This window comes from Hyaena hyaena, unplaced genomic scaffold, assembly GCF_003009895.1.
Source record: "Hyaena hyaena isolate Hyena2069 unplaced genomic scaffold, ASM300989v1 scaffold_51, whole genome shotgun sequence".
Classification (NCBI taxonomy): Eukaryota; Metazoa; Chordata; class Mammalia; order Carnivora; family Hyaenidae; genus Hyaena; species Hyaena hyaena.
In genome coordinates this window covers 4,053,369-4,076,789 of record NW_024080683.1, presented here as the reverse complement: position 1 = coordinate 4,076,789, position 23,421 = coordinate 4,053,369, and the positions used below count along the sequence as shown (strand labels likewise).

Sequence of the window (23,421 nt, the reverse complement as noted above, 5' to 3'; positions counted from 1 at the left end):
CCTGTGCACTGTGTCACTACTGTAGCTGCATAATTAACTCTCCTCGTGATTTTAATATTTTTTAGTTTTTCGATGTTTTGTGTGCTATACTGTGAACTTCTTAATTCTTCCATTTTTTGAGCTACTTCAACCTCCTTAAAACCACTTATAAAATAAAATTGACAAAATACCCCAAGTCTTTCCTACTCCAAAAGCTCTTTCTTAATTGCAACCCTTTCTGTTAACTGTCTATGTTTGTGTATACTGAATAATTACAATGCTCAATTTAGTACTTCTTTGGTATATCTTCCTATTTTTGTTTTTCCAAAAGATACCTTCTTAAAGTAGGGTTATACCATATACTCTCTAATATACAGCCCTCATATTAGGTTGAGCAAATATAGTAAACATAAAAAAATACATTTTGAATTGATTAAATATACTGGACTGCTATATTTACAGTAAAAAGATACAATGAAATTAGGATAGATTATTAGTATTAAAAATGCTAAACTTATCAAGCAACCCCTTATATACTTATGAACAATTAATCTATACTATATGCTAAATAAAAATGACTGCATTTTATAAAAAAAAAATTAAATAACCAAATCCTTACTTTGTATACTTTTGTACAGTAAGATAAATTTTGGAAGCTGCTACATAAGTTTCTCAAGATTTATATTATGAGGGGCGCCTGAGTGGCTCAGTTGGTTAAGTGTCCAGCTTCCATTCAGGTCATGATCTACAGCTCAACAGTTTGAACCCCGTGTTGGGCTCTAGGCTACAGCCCAAAGCCTGGAGACTGCTTCAGATTCTGTGTCTCCCTCTCTTTCTGCCCACTCACCCCACCCCATCCCACTCACACTCTCTGTCTCTTAAAAATGAATAAACTTTTAAAAAAAATTTATTTTTAAAAGATTTACACCATGAAACTACCTTATTAGTGATAGTATCTTTTTAGATATTTGGGGTAGTAAACAATCTTAGATGAGATCCAAAATTATCAGTATTAACAGTGTGGTTTCATTGTAGTTTTATCCTTAAAGTATACATATGGTAGATCATTATTCTGAATACTGGAAAACTACTAGTTCAACGAATTATGTTTGTGTCTTTGTTATTGCTCTATTTCATTCTAATCCCATAATCATTGCCATAAAAGGAAAATTTGCTTCTAAGTTTTTTGTTTCTAGGTGTTTTCGTAAAGATCTCCATTTCTGCAAAAAGAGACTTGAAGAGATTTAATAAAATTTGACACACTAGTAACATCCAAACATCAAAGAATAAAATAAATTCCAGGGGCACTTGGGAGGCTCAGGTCATGATCTCGTGGTTTGTGGGATCAAGCCCCGGGTTGGGCTCTCTGCTGACAGCTCAGAGCCTAGAGCCTGCTTCATATTCTGTATCTTCCTTTCTCTCTGCCCCTCTCACTTGTGCCCTGTCTCTCTCTCTCTCTCTCCCAAAAATAAATTTAAAAAGTTTAAAAAATTAAATAAATTCCAAATGAAAAGACATTATAATTTTATATTTTATATAAATCCTAGAAATTATACCTTATTTTTTTAAGTTCATTTATTTTGAGAAAGTAAGAGCGTGAGCGGGGGAGGGGCGGGGGGAGATGGAGGGAGGGAGGGAGGGAGAGAGAGAGTGAGAGAGAGAGAGAGAGAGAGAGAGAGAGAGAATCCCAAGCAGTCTCCTCGCTGCCAGCACAGAGCTTGAAGCAGGGCTCATCTCACCAACCATGAGATCATGACCTGAGCCAAAAATCAAGAATCAGACACTTAATCGACTGAGCCACCCAGATGCCCCTACATCTTGCTTATTGATACAGACTCTGAAGTTAACTAAGCATTATCATTCTAATTATCATATCCAGAGCTGTAATTCTGAGTATTAAAAAAATAAAAAATGGTAGATAAATATGAGGGGGAAATTATATAGGCTAAGATGTTACCTTGCCAGAGGAGGGGAATAGGATGGGAAATGAAATTTTTTAAAAAAGTTATCATTAATTATGAAATACTAACCTCGATAGCAAAAGTCAGAAAATATTTATTGAAGTCCTTAGGACTGCATCGAAGTACATAGAGTCCAGTCTGATTACCTGCTTTCTTCAGTTTACTGATGGCAAAATCCATTCTAAAGGTAAAGAAGTAATTTGAGTAATATAGCAAGTCCCTTGACATTAAGACCAAAGTGTAATCTAAGAGATCAAGAGTCAAATCTATAAGTCTCCTCTATTTTATATGCTTATCAATTCTCTTGCAAGGAAAAATATTACAGTACTAAGCTACTTTGCAATAAGTCCAAATCAATTCAAGGGTTTTAGAAACAAATAAAAAGTATAATAAGACAAAATCACTACGAATATTTTGTTCATTTCAATTTTCTTTTAATTAAAAATTTAGTTTTTTTAAAAACCATGCTCACTCCCATAAAATTTTATTTAACTATGCAAACAATATATCATAAGACACTTATGTCTTTTCTACCACCACAATTACTAATATAAAAATTTATATGTCTTATTTTAATATTTAATAGCAAAATATAATAGAAGACCTATGGCTAGTGACAAAGACTACTGATTTTCTATTTCTACTATGTTTTATTAAAGCTGAACATCTTGAAAGAAAAGTCAAAATGTAATCTATATGAAAGCAGGAAAAATCTGTTTCATTTCTTACTATATTTCTCATATACAAACCAGTGGCACGTATTAGGTACCCAGCAAATGTTCTATAAATAAATGAAAGAATGCTTGAATGGATGGATCAAGAATGAATGAATGAATGAATGAATGATGAATGGTAGGAATTTTTCAAAACTATGTAAGTTATAGAATGTCAAATAGTGCAACTTTTTCATAACAACCATACTTATTATTAAACAGATTAGAGGTATAGATAGAAACAGGTCTTAAATATCAGTCAGGATACGTTTTATCAAATATTTAATTAAGGGTAGGTTAAGGTCAAGACACATATGCTCTCAATCCCAGACTACTACTTCTTCTCAAGTCTTGCAAGCCTGGTACCAATTCTAAAGTACATACAGGCTGAGAGATAACTAGAACTTGGGCTAAACAGATGCTATGCATGATTCTTGGCTTTATCCAGTATTACAGTCAGGGTCTATAACTGTGTGGATCTATATGTAGTTAGCAGCCACAGGGTGCTAATAAATATAAAATTATTAGAATTAAATTAAATTTTAAAATTCAGTCCCTTAGTTGCACCAACCACATTTTGAATGCTAAATAACCACATGTAGCTAGCGGCTATGGTAATTAAACAGCATAGAAATAGAATACTGCCATTTTCATCACAACATAAAGTACTGCCAGCACTAGCCTTATGAACACAAGCTTTCAGTAGAGGAGTTGGATTATTCAAAAATAATCATGGTTATCAAATTTTGCATTGTGGTTCCTCTGTAGTATTTCAAAATTAATGAAATACAAATTGGAGGATTTTTTAAAAAAATTAACACTCAAAGAGTTACTTAAACATACCTAGGCAACTAAATATCAGCCTGCACAATTTAAGTCTTACAGGCTTGGATAAGATAGCAAATTACATCCTAAATAATTCTAATTATTATATAATCTTGTTGTAAATAGACTCTTATTTCACTTCACTGTATAAAATTCTCTTTGTCAGTATCTAATTGACTTTTTAAAAAATTTACTTTTAAAGTCTGTATTACTCACAAAATTGGGCCATGACAGTTGCTTTGTATGTTTTCAAGCACCATTGGAGGTGCTACTTCTTTACAGAGGTAATGATGTGCATCTGCAGTTAATCTATAATAGCCGTCAATTAATGACACAAAGGATAAAGCTTCTCTTAATGAGCTCAGTTCAATTTCCTAAGCAGAGAAAAGGAAATAAGTATCATTTAAAAAGTCAACTACATGTTCCATATTGAAATTTCTCTCCACTCCATTTCATTAGGTTCATTCTCATAAATTAATATTCTCCTAAATTGTTTTTATGCCTCTCAATTACCCAAAATGAATTATAAATTCTTACGTATGATATTTTACACTTCTCAAATATGGGCTTATCACAGCTTTCCAGTTCACTTTTATCCATAATCTTGCTGTATTTCCCAATACCCCAATTAGACAAATATGCCACTTATCTTAATTAGAAATCTATCTGGTCTGATATAAAAGTTGTTATTAATTAGAAATAACAAGAATACACTACTAAGGTTAAAGTATTCATGCTGTAAATTCAAATGTATACAGTCATATATAGCCATGCTATATCATCTATACATCAGTGAGCACATAATTAGCCTAAAATGCAAAATCTCCAATAATGGAAAAACCCCTATTTAACAGAAGAAACTTCTCCTAAAATCAGGAATAAGATAGAAGGCCTAATATTTAATACTGCATTGTACTGTATTTAGTTAACATAATTAGGCCATAGAAAGAAATATAAGACTAGAAATACCTCTATTTGGAGACTATATGATTATGTACTTTGGGGAACTCAAAGGAAGACAACTACAAAACTACTACAACACAAAGATAATCCATTGAGAGAGAGAAGGATACAAAAATCAATAGCTTTCACATACATAAAAAGTAGTTGGATTATGTAATGAAAAAAATAGCACCATTCATAATAGCAACCCACACAAAAAATAGTATCTGAGATTAAACCTCACCAAAAAATGTGCAAAATCATTTTTGGAAAAAAAGTGATACTAACATATAGCAGTGGGAAAATGAAATAATAAGCAAAAATTTATTTTATATCCAGCAATAATTTGTTAGAAAAAATATACTGAGAAAAGGTTCTTAATCCTATTAAGTAACAGAAAAATCATAATACATCATGAATAAAATTTGGCAAGAAACATGATGTATCATTATGAATAAAACTATGATGTTACTGAAAAACATAAAATAATATTTGGATACAAGGAGAAATAAAGTATATCCCTTAAACAAAAAATGTAATATGCTAAAGAAATGTCAATTCTTCTCAAATTAATCTTTAGAACAGTTCTAACAAAACGTAAATGCAGTGGGGCACCTGGGTGGCTCAGTCAGTTAAACGTCTAACTTCAGTTCAGGTCATGATCTCATGGTTCATGGGTTCGAGCCCCATGTGGGGCTCTGTGCTGACAGCTAGCTCAGAGCTGGGAGCCTGTTTCAGATTCTGTATCTCCCTCTCTCTCTGAGCCTCCCGACCATGCTGTCAATCTCTCTCTCTCTCAGAAATAAAACATTAAAAAAAATTTTTTTTAATGGAAATGCAGTACTTCAAGGAGCTTTAGGACTACTCAAAAACCAGGGTATTCAAGGAGCTTTAGGGACTACTCAACAAACAGGGTAGTCATGGTGAAGGGCTTAAGTTATCAATTCATCATTTGGGTTTTCATTGACCCTATCACTTAGAGGGCTAACACTATGAACTTGGAAAGTTACTTAACCTCTCTAGGTTGTGGACTTAAAAACAAAGCCAAAAGGGGGTCCCTGGGTGGCTCAGTAGGTTAAGAGACCAACTCTTGATTTTAGCTCAGGTCATGATCTCACGGTTTGTGGGTTCAGGCCCTGTGTCAGACTCTACGTGGATGGTGCAAAGCCTGGAGCCTGCTTCAGATTCTGTATCTCCCTCTCTCTGCCCTACCCTGCTTGCTCACTCTCTCTCAAAAATATTAATAAACATTAAAAAAATAGTAATAAAAACAAAGCCAACAAGTCCAAATACCATCCCATAAAGAAGTTCTTTGTTACCACAGGATGTTCATACTAGCATCAATAAACTCTTCTGGAAATACTTATTATTTTATAAATACCAATTTACAGAATGAAGGCATTCCCTATGTCAATGCACTTCACTTTATTGTACTTCTCAGATACTGCTTTTTAAAAAAAAACAAATTGAGGGTTTGTGACAACATGTATATCAAGCAAATCTATCAGCACCATTTTTCCAAGCACATTTGCTCACTTCTGGTCTTGGAAACAGACAATGAGATTAAAGTTTCCATGCCTACTAACACAACATCCATTCAGCAGCCCATGGACCAATAGGCACGCTTACTATTTAAGAAATACATTTCTTAAGGTGGTAGCAGCCATAAATAGTGACTCCTCTGCCAGATCTGGACCATCAATTGAAAACCTTCTGGAAAGGAGTCACCATTCCAGATGCCAATTAGAACATTTGTGATTCATGAGAAGAGGTCAAAATCTCTTTGGACGAAGTTGATTCCAACCTTCATATATGACTCTGAGGAGTTCAAAACTTCAGGGGAGGAAGTAACTGCAGAAGTGGTGGCGACAGCAAGAGAACTAGAAGTGGAGCCTGAAAACGTGGCTGCAATCTCCTGACACAACTCAGACAGATAAGGAGATGCTTCTTGTGGATGAGCAAAGAAAGCAGTTTTTTAAAATAGAATCTACTCCTCGTGAAGATGTTGAAATGACAACATAGAATTTAGAATATTACATCAACTTAGTTGATAGAGCAGCAACTGGGTTTGGAAGGACTGAGTCCAATTTTGAAAGGAACTCTAATGTGAGTAAAATGCTATCAAACAGCATCAGCTGCCACAGAGAAATCACTCATCAATGGAATGGAAGAGTCCATTGTTGCGGCAAACTTCACTCTTGTCTTTTTCCAAGAAATTGCCATAGCCTACCCTAAGTGAAGCAAACACCACCCTGATCAGTCAGCAGCCATTAACAATGAGACAAGATCATCCACTAGTATAAAGATTATAACTCTTTGAAAGCTCAGATGATGGTTAGCCTTTTAAAGAAATAACATATATAAAAATATGTTATATATTTATATATGTATATATAACATATATATATATATTTTTTTTTTCAGTGACAGTGCACAAGTAGGGGGAGAGGGGCAGAGGGAGAGGGAGAGAGAATCTCAAGCAGGGTAGAGCCCAATGTGAGGCTCAATCCCACGACCCTAGGATCATAAGGTCAAAAAATACCTGAGTATTTTTTAGGAATTTATATAAATAAAACTAAATATAAAGGAATTTACTTCTTTCCTTTTAGTTAAAATAAGCAGGATTTCTAACTACACTTACCATGGTAAGCACTGTGTAATGTACAGGATTATCAAATCATTATGTTGTACATCTGAAGCTAATATAATATGTCAACTACGCTTCAGTAAAAAAATTTTTTAATAAACAACAAAATAAGTGGGTTTTCTAAATAAAGAGGAAGGATTAATGTTTTAGAACCAATCATGTGTTACAGCTTAGGTAGGGCTAACCTGGGATTGGTTTACATTTTGTTATGGGAATCCCAGAAAGCACTGTTTTGATTTGTCTCTTTAATTAGGCAGCATGACTGGCATTGTGCACATCCCTACTGATAAAAAGAGTATCATGAGGACTGAGCATTACAACAGGGAACTAACACCCCAGAGTGCGGATGTGGAAGAACTGCTGCCTTGCCAATCATAAAAAAATGAGTGAAAAATACCTGAATGCTCAAGAAATTCTAGGAAGCTTGTGTTAGTAGTGATACAAAAGCTAGCTGTACCCAGAAAGTTACTAAACTGATGTTTCTATTTAGAATTATATTTAAAACTATAAACAGAATTCCTACAAGAAAATAACTTTGGTATTAGGATTCTAAAATATTTATTTCTGACAACCGTTAAACATAATCAGTATTTAATTACAGAGCAAACTTACCAGATTTTTACCATCTTGCTTATGGATAGTTACAATTCTACTTTCATTTGAGCCTTCTTGGTTTGCTTGCTTAATAGTAACATCAATGATATCAGGAAAGTCACAATATAGCTGTAAGTCCTATAAATAAGAGCATTTGAAATTGAAAACAGGATGAACTAAGGAAGGCATTTTAAAATAAGACTTATGAAGGACATAACATCCATTCCAAATTCTTTAAAATAAAAAAGTATTGATAGCAACGGATGAGCATTAAATCAGATTCCCTCCCTCAATAATCTAACCTGAAGACCTACTACATCTTGTTTACCAAGAATCTAATTACGCTACAGTACTCTTCAATCCAATCAACATCGACAGGAACTACTGTCAGAAAACTGAAGTTTAACCACCAAAGAATGAATGTAAAAAAAAAGTCTCTAGTAGCAATCCAAGAACATAGATATGAACAAAGTTAAAACCTGTAGTGCAAGACTTAAAAAAATAACTTAACAGTTATACATCATCATAAAATCAGCTTTTCCAATTGAACTTTATGATTGTGCTTATTATCGATAACAGTAAAATTTTAAAAAGAAGCAAAACTATCTTAAAAATCATGTTTACAATTCAAGCCTTTTTGGAAACTGTAAGAACACTAGTAGTAATATTTGTCATAAAAAATAAAAAGCCATTTAAGAACAATGAGAAAAGAATTATAGACATGACCTTGATGGTTTCACAGTATTAAAAACTTCTACTTCTATCAATGAGAAAAGAGAACTGCAAGTTCATGTTTTAAATGAGAAAAATTACTTTGCTCTATTGCCATTCACTTAAATTAACAAAGAATGAGAATGTATCATTAAGGATTACCTGTTCTGTCAGTGTCTCACTTTCTTTATGTTTCCCTCTTGACCACTGAATTCCACCGTTTCCAGTTATTACAATGGTTGCAAAAATCTCCTCACCTGAAGGACCTCTTCCAGGTTCTTTTACTTCAAATTGCTCTGTGTAGAAGGCAGACTGAAGTGTTTCCAGATTTATAAGATACTTAAGTTTCAAGTTTCTGGCAGTGGCTTTGCAATGGCTGAACTGCTCAATAAATCTGCGAAATCTATACCTTATTCGTTTCCTTGTCAAAATATGATAGTCTTGGATCTTGGCTCGAACAGATTTTGGTAAGAATGTCTTGTAGCTAGGGATAAAGAACACACAGAGAAAGACAGAACAAACTGGAACATAAATCTAAAACAAAACTGAAAGAGAAATGACCACCTTTCTCCATGACAGGTAAATGCGGCCAAGTGGGGAAAGGAGACGCGACTGGCGTCTGTGCACTATAAACCCTGAAGGTTTTGTCTGGAGATGTGAAATACATAAAAATTCTGAGTTACCACAAGTGTTCAGCAGAGGATATGTTAATTCTCTTCCCCTAAGGAAATGAAGACTTAGTCTAGTTAATAACAGAGTCTCTAAAAACTTGTTTTCTCGATTATCTTACAGACCTTTTTTTTTGGCACTATGTTGCAAATATTTCCCATGATGCCATACACCAAAATTTATCTGAATTCTGGAAATGGTTACATTTTGTTGGAAGCTACTATTGTTCATTATGCAAACATACTTCTTTGGCATACATTATTTTCTAAATCATTTTCAATAGCTCCTAATAATTTCTTTGTAATCAAAATGATTCCGCTTAGAAATGACTCTTCAGTAATTCTGTCTCTATATAAAATATCCTAAAGAAGAGAGATAACTTCCCTTCTGCTCAAATATCTGACAAATGAAGAAAATTATATTTCTGAAGGTAGAACTACATTAAATTTCCATACTTTCCCATGTACTAATCCTTCTTCCCATCACCCATTTCCTACCTGGTTGGCTCTTACTCATTCCAAAAGTCTCAGTGTAAGCATCATCCAATCCAAGTAACCTCTCTCAATGACTCTATTAGATGCTCCTCCCTTTGTCTGACAGGATTCTGTGCACCATTCCATAGTATCACTTATCACTCTATCCTATATTTGAGTATTTATAGCTAGTGCTTGAGCTGGCTCATGCTGAGAGATTGTTACAATAGAAAGCTATTGAGCTGATTGCTAAAGGGCCATCATTAAAATTTAAGTTATATAAAGCTACAAATAAATTATACTAAAAATATAGGTAATACTCAAAATGTATCACTTCCAAATTATTTTATATTTAAATTTTTACTTTACATTTTACTACTATCCTTTTGAGGTTGTTTACATCTCTCATACATGAGTGGTAAAGAAGACTGGCTATCGTTCATCTCTTCCCAATTCTACATTCAGGCACGTCAGGTTGATACCCTGAAATTGGCCATAGACAGGATTTATACCACAGATAACAGCAAAGACAACAAACTAATCAGATCTTTGGGTTTTTGAGAACTGGCTGTTACACGCTGACCCGTAAACCCCTGCCTTTTCCCTTCCCTAATGGACCTGAAGTCCCCCAGGGACACTTTTATTGAGTAGCAGAGGTGCTGGAGAGTCACTGACATGGCACACTGGGCAGTATAAATTCATCATCACCGATTTCAAACATGCTTGCAGCATTACCATCAATTTTCAACACTTCTCTGGTTCAACTAATTCTCCAAAGTTCCACAACTAGGTCCACCCTCTGAAATTTCCTCAAACCGCCTACCCTTTTCTGCCTGAACCCTCAGCTGTATTCCTCCTTACTTTCAGCAAATGACTTCATCTCTCTCCTAGGGGTAAAAAGACTTCTTTAAGCAGAGCTCCCTTGATATCCTGCTAGCAAACTTACAAACATCTACACTCATTCCCTCCTCCTTCGCACCTCCTACAATAAATGAGGTAAAGCCCCTTCTTTGTGTATTTACCTGGAGTCTCTCTCTTCCTCTCTATACATCCACCCTCTTGTTTCTCTTTGACCCACAAAATACTAACATTGGTCCCACCTTAAATATAAAATCTCTTTATCCCACATATCCCTCCAGCAACAACCTATCTGGGCTGTTTTTTAGCGTTTATACAGCCATTTCCATTTACTTTTCAATTCACTCCGGTCTAGATTCTGCTTCGTCATTTTACAGAAAATGCTTTTGCTAAACCCAAGAAAAACTACAATGTTGCTAAAACCAAATTCCCATCCTTTATTTGTTATTTGTCAGCAGCATCCAACAGCATCATTTAGGAGCAGCATCTCTTCTTAAACTCTCTCCCCTTAGTTTTCCTGATTTTATTCCTGTCTCTTGGGATACTCTTTAGTCTTCTTTACAGGTTCATTCCCCTTTACCTGGTGACTAAATGTTAAAGTTCCTCAAGACTTAATTATGGGCCCTCTTCTCTTCTTATTTATACTCTCCTCTCTAGATTCTCTGTATCCAAATGACGTAGTGCTGACCTCTAAACTCCATATCCTGATCTTGCAAAAACAAGTCAATCTATACATTTAATTTCAATGCCCCAAAAGCTCCTTAAACGATGTGTCAAACCAAACTCCTGAGTTCTGCTAATGTCTTCTCCTAAAAGATCCTCTTACAGCATTTCCTATCTAAGTAAATAACACCAAGAAGCATCCTTGATGCCACATTCTCCTTCATTCCGCATTATTCCATTCATCACCACATTCTCCTGATTTTACCTTCTAAATATATCTCTTAGTTGCCCATTTTCCTCACTACTAACTCATTACTAACTGCATCTCCTGGAGGAAATACTGCAATAGCCTTACTCTCTGCGTGACCAGCATTTCCACTTACTCTTCCCACCGTTTGATTTATTTTCTACACTGGAGTCGTGGGGATCTTTTAAAATCACAAATTTAATTATTTCACCCTTACTTAATCCTCTTGCATGTTTCCTGAGAGTTCTCTTGTCAACATAGTTCTAAGCTTCTAGGTTCTGGTCTAGCCCCTGCTAACTCTTCGGGCTCTAGCCATACTGACTCCCTTCACTCTTCTTATGCTCCCTTCTGCTACAAGGCCTTTTCCACGAGTCTCCACACAATCCATCACTCCCCTCCTTGCCCATTAAATTCTACTCTTTTTTCAGGTTTTAAAAGTCACACTCTGTTCCTTTTCATAATAATTAATTATATATACATGAGCAAATATATAAAAGTTAATAAAAGTCTGGACAGCACAGAGGAGAGCTTCAGGAAGTACAGAATAAACACTGAAAAGACTTAAAAATATAATTATTAAAATACAAATGATTCTCACTTTATCTACTTTTGTCAAAACAGTTACCAAGAGCCTTACTAAATTTGGAATGCAATTTACATAAACATTTTACAAAAATGCAAAATACATAGCTATCAATGACTACTTTTTAATAAGGCTTTTGAAAACACATTTGGATATAAAAAGAGGAGTTTAAAGTACCAACATACAATAAGGCTTTCTACTTTGAGGCCTAGCATAAAGGACCGGCCATACATCCTGAGGGAAGACCATGGGAATGTGTGATTCTCTCAAACATGGAGAATCCACTTCAGCGTCATACTGTCAGAACTAGGTTTGTTAGAAACACTAAAATTTTTTCAAGAGACTTAAAGCTATTAACTCTTGAAGCATAACAACATTTTTCCTCATGCTTTTATTATATAAAGTTTTTAAAGAATTCTAAAATTGAGGTTCCTAAAGGCTCTGAAATTGAGCCTTGGCTTAGAAACGATATTATTTTTTGTATTATAAAATAAAATCTGCAGCTTATTATTATAGTTGGAGTAGGATTAGAAACTTTATTATTCACTTAGTTTTTTAGAAAAGGGAGTCCAGTGAGATGAACTGAGTAGCTGAGTTGGTATGTAAGTGGCCTTGATCCTGGCCTAATATTTATAAACTCAGCAGTTTCCTTTAAACTCACTGCATTCTTGAGTTCTCTTCTTCCCACCCTTTAAAAACTTAGGATTTTAAAGAGCAGATAAAGAATGAAAACACAAAAATCTTATGCATTTCCTTCACTTTCTACACTCTAATACCTAAGCCATCACATCCAATTAGGAGTTGGCATACAAAACAATACCTAATACACACACATGCACAAAGAACTGCACAAACACACACATACAAGTGCATATGTACACCCAGAAGCAGATGCTCACAGACAGGGACACACCTAACACACAGGTACAGACACAAAGAGATGCATCTTACATGTATTTTTTAAGTCTGGGAGGGAATATGTATTTTATTAACTAATCAGAGATCCATATCCTACTGGAAATTTCTGGGAACAAAACAGTTTATTTCATTCTGCCAGCAACTTATCATTTATCTGTTCTCCTACCAATCTTGAATATTTTAACACTGAGTAGAATTTCTTAATTGTTTCTCAGAAATAAGCAGTAAATGAGAATTCAGAAAATATCAGTTGAGTTAAATTATATTAAAAACGCAAGCAATGCAAGAATGACTTGCTTCAAGATAGGCAGATATTATTTATCTAACATTAACATGTCATGGTATGAGACAAAAGAAAAATAAATTAGACTACTTCAGAATTTAAACTTTTGTATTGGAAATGATACTTTCAAGAAAGTGAAAAAATGACCCAAAGAATAGGGAATATATCTGCAAATCATACATATATTAACTTTCATTTGAAGACCTATATCCAGAATATGTGAAGAACTCTTACAACTCAGTAATTTAAAAAAATATTGAGTTGTACATTTTATTTATTTTTAAATATTTATCTTGAGACAGAGAGAAAGAACACAAAGGAGAGGGCAGAGAGAGAAGCCCAAGCAGGTCCCACGTTCACAGCACAGTCAGACATGAGGCTCAATCTCACAAATCATGACATCATGACCTGAGCCAAAAGCAAGAGTCGGATGCTTAAATGACTGAGCCATCCAGATGCCCCTTGAATTGTACATTTTAAATAGGTGAACTTTATGGTTAAGGTCTAACAGTCTTCTGAAAACAAAACAAGAATACTTAAAACCAAAGAGGAAACATTAATTAATACCCTGCAAATTGTGTACGTAACTGTTTTTAAGTTACTTAGTAAAGGAGCAACTAAAACTAGTTATTGAGAGAAGGATTCAAGAAATAAAGGGAGTTTTAACCAGATTCATAACACCTTAAAACTTTTAATCCTAAGTGTGTGATATGTAAAAACATGTATTTAGTCTTCAAACTAAAGAAAAACTCAAAAAAAACTGTTATAATAATATGTACCTCTAAAAAAAAAAGTAGAAGTTCTACAGCCATTAACGCTGGGCTGGGCTATAGTAGTAGTACCTCAAAACACTCTGTTATGCATGACTGTCAAAATTCAAAACGCAGATGAGTAATGTGGAGAATGTGGAGTGTGGATCACGCATACAAGAGTCTGCTGGATCAGTTATAAAAGGAGTAAGATCTAAGGATCTAATGCAAAACACGGTGACTCTAAATGATAACACTATTGGGGCGCCTGGGTGGCTTAGTCGGTTGGGCGTCCGACTTTCGCTTAGGTCATGATCTCACCGTAGTGGGTTCGAGCCCCGCATCGGGCTCTGTGCTGACTGCCAGCTCAGAGCCTGGAGCCTATTTCAGAGTCTGTATCTCCCTCTCTCTCTGACCCTCCCCTGCTCACGCTGTCTCTCTCTCTCTCTCCTAGAAATAAAATAAAAATATTAAAAAAATAATAATAAAATAAATGATAACACTATTGTAGAACTAAAATTGGCTAAGAGAAGAGAGCTTAAACATTCTCACACCAAAAAAATGTAAATAAAAAAGGTAATTATGTGAGGTGATAGACATGTTAATAAACTACAAGGGGGGGATCCTTTCACAATATATACTTACATCAAACCATGATTATGTACATACACTTTCAATCATCTTACAATTTTATAAGTTAATGATTCCTCAATAAGGGTAACATTTTTAAGAGAATCCCCTGGAAAACTGGTGAGGATTGATACTTGTTGGCTTCACTTCAGATTTACGGAATCTAAATTCTTGGGTAGCACTCAAGAATCTTCAAGCACCTTAGGTGACACTAAGTCAAGTAAAATATGGGCCAATATTTGAGAAATACTGCTTCAGAACTATGTACACACACAATCTGAGAATCTGCTATCAGAAATTATGCCTCCAGGTGTTCTTTTCATCCCTCTGACTTTACCTAGCCTTTTCAGAATAAATATATCAGATAATGAATCAAACCCCTGTGATATTTTGCGTAGTACTCCAACTCTCTATATTTTTTTAAAATTAAGATAAATCAGTACTAGGGATGTAATGTACAATATGATAACTACAGTTAACACTTCTGTCTGGTATACAGGAAAGCTTTTAATAGAGTAGATTCTAAGAATTCTCATCTTCAGGAAAAAAATTTCTTTTTCTTTCTCTATTTTTGGTACCTATGCAAGATGATGGATATTAACTAAACTTATTGTGGTAATTACTTCACAAATATATGTACATCAAATCATGATGCTCTACACTTAAATTTATACAGTGCTATATGCCAATTATGTCTCAATAAAACTGGAAGAAAAACCAGAAAAAAACCAAACATTTATCTCACAAAGTATGCATTGTTCATAAGGAAGAAAAGTTACCCATAGGACTTTTACTTGTGATAAGATCAAAAAGTATCAACACAGAGAAAATACAATTAACTACAGAAAAACTCCCAGCTGTTCATATTTATGTATATGGCTTTGCATAAGGAAACTACCTGATAGAGCTATAGATGTCCAGGGGGGTCTGATCCTTCTCTTTGGCTAGTCTCATCATATCTAACACTGCCATTCCGAGACATTCTTCCTGTGTTTCATGAGTCACAGGTATTTTTATCCATCCATGTAAAAAATCATGCCGCCACTACAGGAAAAAAATTTAGAAGGAAATATATCTTAAATTTCAGTATCAAAATTTAATCAACTATCATAGTTTAACCTATAATTTCTAGAACGTACGCATTTAAAAAGAATGTCAATTCCTTCCTTGATGTTCAATTATTTTGCCATAAAATTTTAGTAGAAGTTTTTGTCAATGGAAACAGATTTAAACTGGGTTCCCCATTATACAGTATATATGATGTCAATCTATTTCACTGCTTATATCTTCTCAAATTATATCTTCTACATAAAAATTACCCAAATTAAAATAGATAGTAATTAATTAAATATGTCCTGAGCTCCAAATATGTTCAAAGCATTATGGTAAGTAGGACTGTGTGAGATACAGATAGAAGTCTCCCTCAAGAAGAATAAAATCTAGCAAGGAAGCTAACATGTAAGCAAAGTATTATAATGCCAGAAACCTATACTAAGTACCACACAACAGACGCTTCAGGGACTTGAAAAGAAGTTGAAATTACTTCCAGTTGAGATAATCAGGGAAGGTTTCATGGAAAATTCAAAACTTCATGTAGTCTTAAAAGATGAAATTTCTGATATACAAAACAGGGTGATAAAACAGAAGGAATGATACAAAAAACAAAGCACAAGGCATATTCAAGGGGCAAATGAGTTTGGGCAGACAACTTATGTAAGGGAATAGTGTGGACTGAACCTTGAAAAAGTAAGTTGGGGTCAAATTGTAAGTACCCTTGATGACTTGATCCTAAAAAGTAAAAGACAACCACTTTCTTAAAGCATCAGTTTCTCACAGCACCTTTTCTTAAAGCATCATTCCTCTTCCACTGGTAGACGTAGCAATTATAAAAAAGTGCTTTAAGGAAATAAAGTGTATTTAAGGAGACTCTGTAAGAGGCTGCTATAATGGTACAGATATGAGATAATAAGGATCTAATATAGGGAACAGAAGACACTAAAAGTCTGAAAAAAATGAAGAAAAAGAAATTTCATGATTTTGGTCTATATGATTTAGGAATATGAAAATCAGACTGAACACGTAATGGGAGAAAAGAAAGGTAAAACAGAAAAGGTACCAATATTCTATAAAGTGGTAACAATTTTCTTGATACAAAAGGTAAGAATTGCAATATCAGCTGAAATACCAATATTTAATCATGGTTTTAAAGAAATGATGTGGAGGGAACATACATTTTCTTGCTGAATATATATGAAGTCATTAAAGGTTGTTCACATGGCAGTCATTTATTTATTTACTGAGGGGCTATATTTGATAATATCAAGACAATCCTCAGAAGAAAATGAATTTAAAAGGAACATCTAACTTTTGGTTTTAATTGGCTTACCTTTCCCAAATCTATCTTTCTTTTTTTTAATATATTTTTTTAATGTTTATTTTTGAAAGACAGAGAGACAGAGCACAAGCGGGAGAAGAGCAAAGAGAGTGAGGGAGACACAGAATCCGAAGCAGGCTCTAGGCTCTGAGCTGTCAGCACAGAGCCCGACATGGGGCTTGAATCCACAAACTGTGAGATCATGACCTGAGCCGAGGTCGGATGCTTAACCGACTGAGCCACCCAGGCGCTCCAGCAAATCTATCTTTCTATAGTAATGTCTTATGTACTTTATACTTTAGTGGCCAAAATTTTTTTAGTTATTTAAAAATGTCAACACAATCTTATACTCTGATGATGTCACCACTCAAATCTGCTTTATTTAGTCTATAATATGCATACAGTCTAACCAGATATCAATATGATCTGGATAAGTTAATTACTACCTTATGTATTTTCTGGGCACAAATTTAGAGAAATAGAAACATTAAGAATTAGAAAATTGCATGTGGTATTTATCACCAAGATACAATTTAGGATTCTATTGTAAAATTATTTTGCTGTGCTACGTAAGAGAATCCTTCCTAGGAAGATAAAATTAGAAATCATCGATAATTTTTCTAGATCGTAAGTATGAGATATCACAGTATGGATATTAGGGTAAAGCAGTTTACTGTCTTATTAATCATCAAAATAAAACCAGTTCCGCAGAACAGGTAATATAAAAGAATAGATAAAGGAAACATAAACTCATAACCTCATAGTATCTATTCTCAAAAGCTTCTCTCTCTTTTCCTAATGGCTATTGAAACAAAGGAAGCTATATAAAAGTTGGGAGGTGGTCAAATCATTTTTGACAAAAGCACCAAGATCATTCAATGGAGAAACAGTTTTTTCAACAAACAGTGCTAGAAAAATTGGATATCCACATGCAAAAGAATGAAATTGAGACTTTACCTTACACCATCAATAAAAGTTAACTCAAAATGAATCAAAGATCTAAACATAAGCACATAAGAGCTAAAACAATAAAACACAAGAAAATATAGGGGGAAAGCTTCATGATATTGATTTGGCAATGATTTCCTGGACATGACATCAAAAGCACAGGTAAATTAAAGAAAAAAATCAGATTACATCAAAATTAAAAACTTTTGGGCATCACAGGACATATCAAGAGATGTGAAAAGCAAAAGAGACAATGGGAGAAAAGATTTGCACATCATATGGTTGAGAGGGGGTTAATATCCAGAATATATAAAGAACACTTACAGCTTAACAACAACTTGATTAAAAAATGGGCAAAGGATGCACATAGAAAGTTCCTCAAAGAAGATGTACAAATGTCCAAAAAGCATAAGAAAAATGCTCAACATCACTAATCATTCACATCCATCAGAATGGCTATTATCAAAAAACCAGAAAGTAGGTACTAGTGAGGCTGTGGAGAATCGGAATCCCTGTGCACTGCTGGTGGAGAGTGAACCGGTGCAGCTGCCATAGAAACCAGTGTAGCAGTTCCTCAAAAAAATTATAAATAGAATTACCATATAATCTAATTAATTCCACTTCTGGATATATACCCAAAGGAACTGAAAGCAGGATCTCAAAGAGATATCTGTACATCTACGTTCACAGCAATGTTACTCACAGGAGCCAAAGGGTGGAAGCAACCGAAATATTCACTGACAGATAAATGGATAAACAAAATGTGGTTTATACAATAAAGTATCAGTCACCCTTAAAAAGGAAGGAAATTCTGACACATGCTACGACATAGATGACCTTGAAGACATTATGCTAAGACACATCAGGCAGCCATAAGAGAGGAGGTGCTGTATGAAACCACTTACCTGAGGCACCCAGAACAGGCAACTCACAGACACAGAAAGCAAAAGGTAGCTCCGAGGGGCCAAAACAGCCTGGGCCCCACGAGCCCCCTGGTTTCACAGGGTGAAGCTTCGGTCTAGGAAGATGAACTGTTCTCAAGATGAATGTGGTGATGGCTGCACAATGATGTGAAAGTAGTCTAAGGCCACTAATCTGTCCATGTAAAAATGGTTAAAATGGTAACTTTTATTTATATTTTGCCAGAATTTGGAAAAAGGTGTTTGTTCTCATAACCCAAAAGAGAAATAAATATCTTTCAATTTGTTGCTCACAAACTGAATCAGGCTTCTTAGATATCTTAGAAATGTGAGCTATGAGCAAATGCATCCCAATGTTCATAGCAGTGCTATTGGTAACAGCCAAATTAAGGAGAAAGCTCAAATGTCCACTAACTGATGAATGGACAAAGAAGATGTGATATATATACACACATACATACACACATAATGGAATATTACTTGGCGATAAAAAAGAATGAAATCTTGTCATTTGTAATAACATGGATGGAACTAGAGTGTATTATGCTAAGTGAAAAAAGTCAGAGACATATATACGATTTCACTCATGTGGAATTTAAGAAATAAAACAGATGAACTTAAGCGAAAGGAAGGAAAAATAAGATAAAAGAAGAGGAAGGCAAACTATAAGAGACTCTTAAATACAGAGAACAAGCTAAGGGTTGCTGTAGGGGAAGTGTGGGGGGGATGGGCTAAATTGGGGATGGGCATAAAGGAGGGAACTTGCTGGGATGAGCACTGGGTGTTATGTGTAAGTGATGAATCACTGGGTTCTACTCCTGAATCTAATACTACACTATATTTAACTAATATAGTTAGTTGAATTTAAAAAGAAAAGAAAGCCATGAGGATCTGTGCAACTATTTTCTATGATATTTGCAAATCTGCTTCAGAACTCCTTAATCTGACATCTTGGAAATAACAAGATTATCTTTCCACAAAAGCACTCATATATTTTTTCTTTAGTTTCTAATCATCAATCTTGTGGCACATAAAAACAGAAATAATTTAATGACAGAACATTTCAATTATTGTTTAAGGTAACAATAAGAAAGCATTATAAAATGTTCAAAAACGTTACAAAAATTAACAGTATTAAAGAACAAATAACTAAAAGAGAACTCTCAGATCAAGCATCAACATCTAGCCATCTTCTAAACCGACTACTGTTAACTCACTTTTATATAGTTTCTTGCTTTTCTTTACATTTTATTACCCACTATTTAAGTCTGAAATTGTTCAGGAATAAAAAAAAAATTCTTTTCTCTAAATAAATCTTACTGTGTTATATTCCAGGTAGTTATATCTACATGAATCATGTCATATAATTCAATCTGAATTTTGTGAAATCCCTAAAATGTCTTAAAGCAATAAGTAAATAAATTCAAAAGGGCTAATTAAGAGAACCTTTATTATTTATTTATTATTTATAAATTCTGTGATTAAAAACTAGTGATAAAAAGACTGAATTTTGTTACCTCTCTGTGCCTGCTAGGCAAGACAGAACATCAATGTTCCCATACATGAAGAGTTCCCTGATGAACTACAGAACACAGCCAAGATTCCTACCATTTAACATATATACAAGTAAGATAATATAATTATACCTGAGCAAAAAGGTAAGACATGACAAAGTCGTCAAGAAGAGGAGCTTCAGCACCTCGAGACACTCCATGCCGATAGGTTCTGTTGCTGCCATTACAATACCAGTAAGGAAAGTAAAATCTATAAGACAAAACATTCAGTCAGTCTCCAAATAATTCAAATATATACATACTATGTACATATAACTACTTCCAACATACTGAAAGGTATTATCCCATAATCAGAAAATATAGGTAACAGTGCTAAATACGACGTGGGGACAAAAGAAAATCTGGGTAAGACCATGATAAGAATATACACAGAAAATACAAGAAACATAAGTGTAAAATCAATATGCTGCCTGTTTTTTTTAAAAGTTTGTTTGTTTCGAGAGAAGAGAGTATGTGCGTGTGTTGTTGGGAGAGGAGCAAAGAGATAAGAGAGAGAGTATCGCAAAGCAAGGTCCAACAAGGTGAGAACATGACCTGAGCTAAAATCAAGAGTTGGACACTTAACCGAGTGAGCCACCCAGGTGCCCCTATGCCGCCTGCTTCTACGCACAGAATGCAGAAGCAATAGAAAACAGAAAAACATAGAAATAAAATATTAACCAAAAAATTTTTAATATTAATCCAGTGGTATCAGTAGAAGAATCTGAAAATACTAACTGGTGTGAAAACAAATAATGGCTTCTTCTTTTAGGAAATGGAGGTTATCACAATAGAATACCACTTCACACCAGTCAGAATGGCTAGTATCAAAAAGACGAAATAACAAGTGCTGGGGAAGATGTGGAGAAAAGAGCCCCTCCAGGCACTGTTGGGAGGATTGTAAATTGGCAGAGCCCACGGACAAACAGTATGCAGGTTCTCAAAATACTAAAAGCAGAAATACAATACAACCTAGCAATTCCACTACTGGGTATTTATCTGAAGAAAATGAAAACAGGAATTTGAAATGATACAGGCACCCCTATGCTTACTGCAGCGTAATTTACAACCGCCAAGATAATGGAAGCAGCCCAAATGTCCATCAACAGGTGAACAAATAAAGTGTGGTATATATACATTATGGAGAATTTATTACTCAGCAATAAAAAAGAATGAAATGCTGCCATTCACTACAACATAGATAGACCAAAAAGGTATTATGCTAACTGAAAGAAGTCATACAAAGACTAATACCATATTTCACTTCTATGTGCAATCTACAAAGCAAAACAAATGAACTAAAATATAAAAAAGAAAGACACTAATAGAGAAAAAAACTGGTGGTTGTTGGGGCAAGTGGATTATAGGTGACACAGGTGAAGAGGATTAAGAGTTTCAAACTTCCAGTTCTAAAATAAAGAAGCCATGGGAATGAAAAGTACAGCTTATGGAATATAGTCACTAATACTGTAATAACTATGGTGACAGATGACAACGAGGCTTGCCATGGTAAGCTTTACGTAATGCCCAGAATTGTCAAATCACTATATTGTATACCTGAAACTAACAGAGTATGTCAACAAGACTTCAGTACAATTGAATAAATGAACGAAACCAGTTAAAAAATTGTCCTTCAAAGAAACAAAAAATATTCTATATTGCTTTATTTACACCTTCACTGAGATAATAATTCATATACCTTAAAGTTCACCCATTTAAAGCATACAATTTCAAAATGTTTTTAGTATATCTGAAACACTGTACAAACATTCCACAATCTAATTTAAAATTTTTTTAAATGTTTATTTTTGAGAGACAGAGACAGGGTGTGTGCAAGGGAGGGGCGGAGAAAGAGGAAGACACAGAATCCAAAGCAGGCTCCAGGCTCCAAGCTGTCAGCACAGAGTCTGACGCGGGGCTCAAACTCTCGAACCATGACACAAGATTATGACCTGAGCCAAAGTCAGATGGTTAACCAACTGAACCACCCAGGCGCCCCCCACAGTCTAATTTTAGAACATTTTCATCCCCCATAAAAGAAACTCCTTACCTACCAGCAGTCATCCCCAAATCACCCCAACTACTCCCCACCCCGAAGTTACCACTAGTCTATAACTTTGCCTGTTCTGAACGTTTTATATAAATGGAATCATATAATATGTGGCCTTTCCTACAACCTTTCACTAAGCATAGTACTTTCAAGGACTATCTACATTATAGCAAATATTAGTACTTCATTCCCTTTTATTGTCCAGTTAATATTTGACTATATGGATAAACCACATTTTGCTTCTTCATTCATCAGTTGATGAACATTTGGGTTGTTTCCATCTTTTTGTTAATAAGGCTGCTATGAACAGAACATACAAGGGTATGTGTGTTTTCTATGTTCATCTTTTTGAGAAACAAACTGTTTTAAAAAGTGGTTGCACTAGTTTACATCTCCAACAGCAACATATGAACATCCCAATGGTTCAGATCCTTGACAACATGTGGAGAGTTTAGCTAAGTTAGTCTTTGGTATTGCTGACTTGGCATCCATTTTGTTTAGCCAAGAGTCCTACAATGACCTTAAACTGACACTAGTCCCTTCATGCTAGTGCATGCCCTAGACAACAGTCCACTGAAGTACAGGCAAATGTAAGTTTTTGATACAACTTCCCCAACACCCTTGTGATCAATAATCTTCCGTTTTCCAGCACCTAACCCTTGTAACCCCCTTCGTTAAGATACCATGTAGCTTACCAAAGACTAGCTCTTTTGGTTTGAATTGACCAAACTGAGCGAAGGAACCCCAAAGCACTCTACCCACAGACCCTAGGAAAGCCATGTGCCCTGGGTCCTATGTCTCTCTCTGTACCCTGCCTTAATCTCCCCATGTGGCCCCTCAAGGCATGTTGGATATTTTCTCCAGAAGCTTTGAATAATAAACTTTTCTACTTCAATCTCTCTTTTGCTCTGTTATTGAAGCATGGCTCACCATTAAGCACCCAGCGGCCTATTTAATAAGTAATAATTTGGCAAATTCACAACTTGTTATTGCCCATCTTTTAGATTTTTGTCATCCTAATGGGTAAATTGGTATCCTGTTGTGTTTCTGATTGACATTTCTCTAAAGAATAATGATGTTGAGCATCTTTTCATGTGCTTACTGGCTATTTGTCTTATTTAGGAAAATATC

The 23,421-nt window shown here is 34.8% G+C and overlaps 1 protein-coding gene across 2 annotated transcripts in view; it reads right to left on the bottom strand.

Annotated features, from left to right (window-relative positions):
* The window catches only part of JAK2 (Janus kinase 2), a 124,990-nt gene that overhangs the window by 37,849 nt on the left and 63,720 nt on the right, over positions 1-23,421 (bottom strand). Inside the window, exons 4-9 of one of the 2 annotated variants that reach the window (XM_039230807.1) lie at positions 20,334-20,451; positions 15,344-15,489; positions 8,535-8,856; positions 7,680-7,799; positions 3,695-3,852; positions 2,010-2,121 (exon numbers count right to left, since the gene is read on the bottom strand). In XM_039230807.1, the coding sequence (XP_039086738.1) occupies positions 2,010-2,121; positions 3,695-3,852; positions 7,680-7,799; positions 8,535-8,856; positions 15,344-15,489; positions 20,334-20,451 (976 nt within the window). The remainder of the gene's footprint in view (positions 1-2,009; positions 2,122-3,694; positions 3,853-7,679; positions 7,800-8,534; positions 8,857-15,343; positions 15,490-20,333; positions 20,452-23,421) is intronic. The other variant, XM_039230808.1, reaches the window with a different exon arrangement.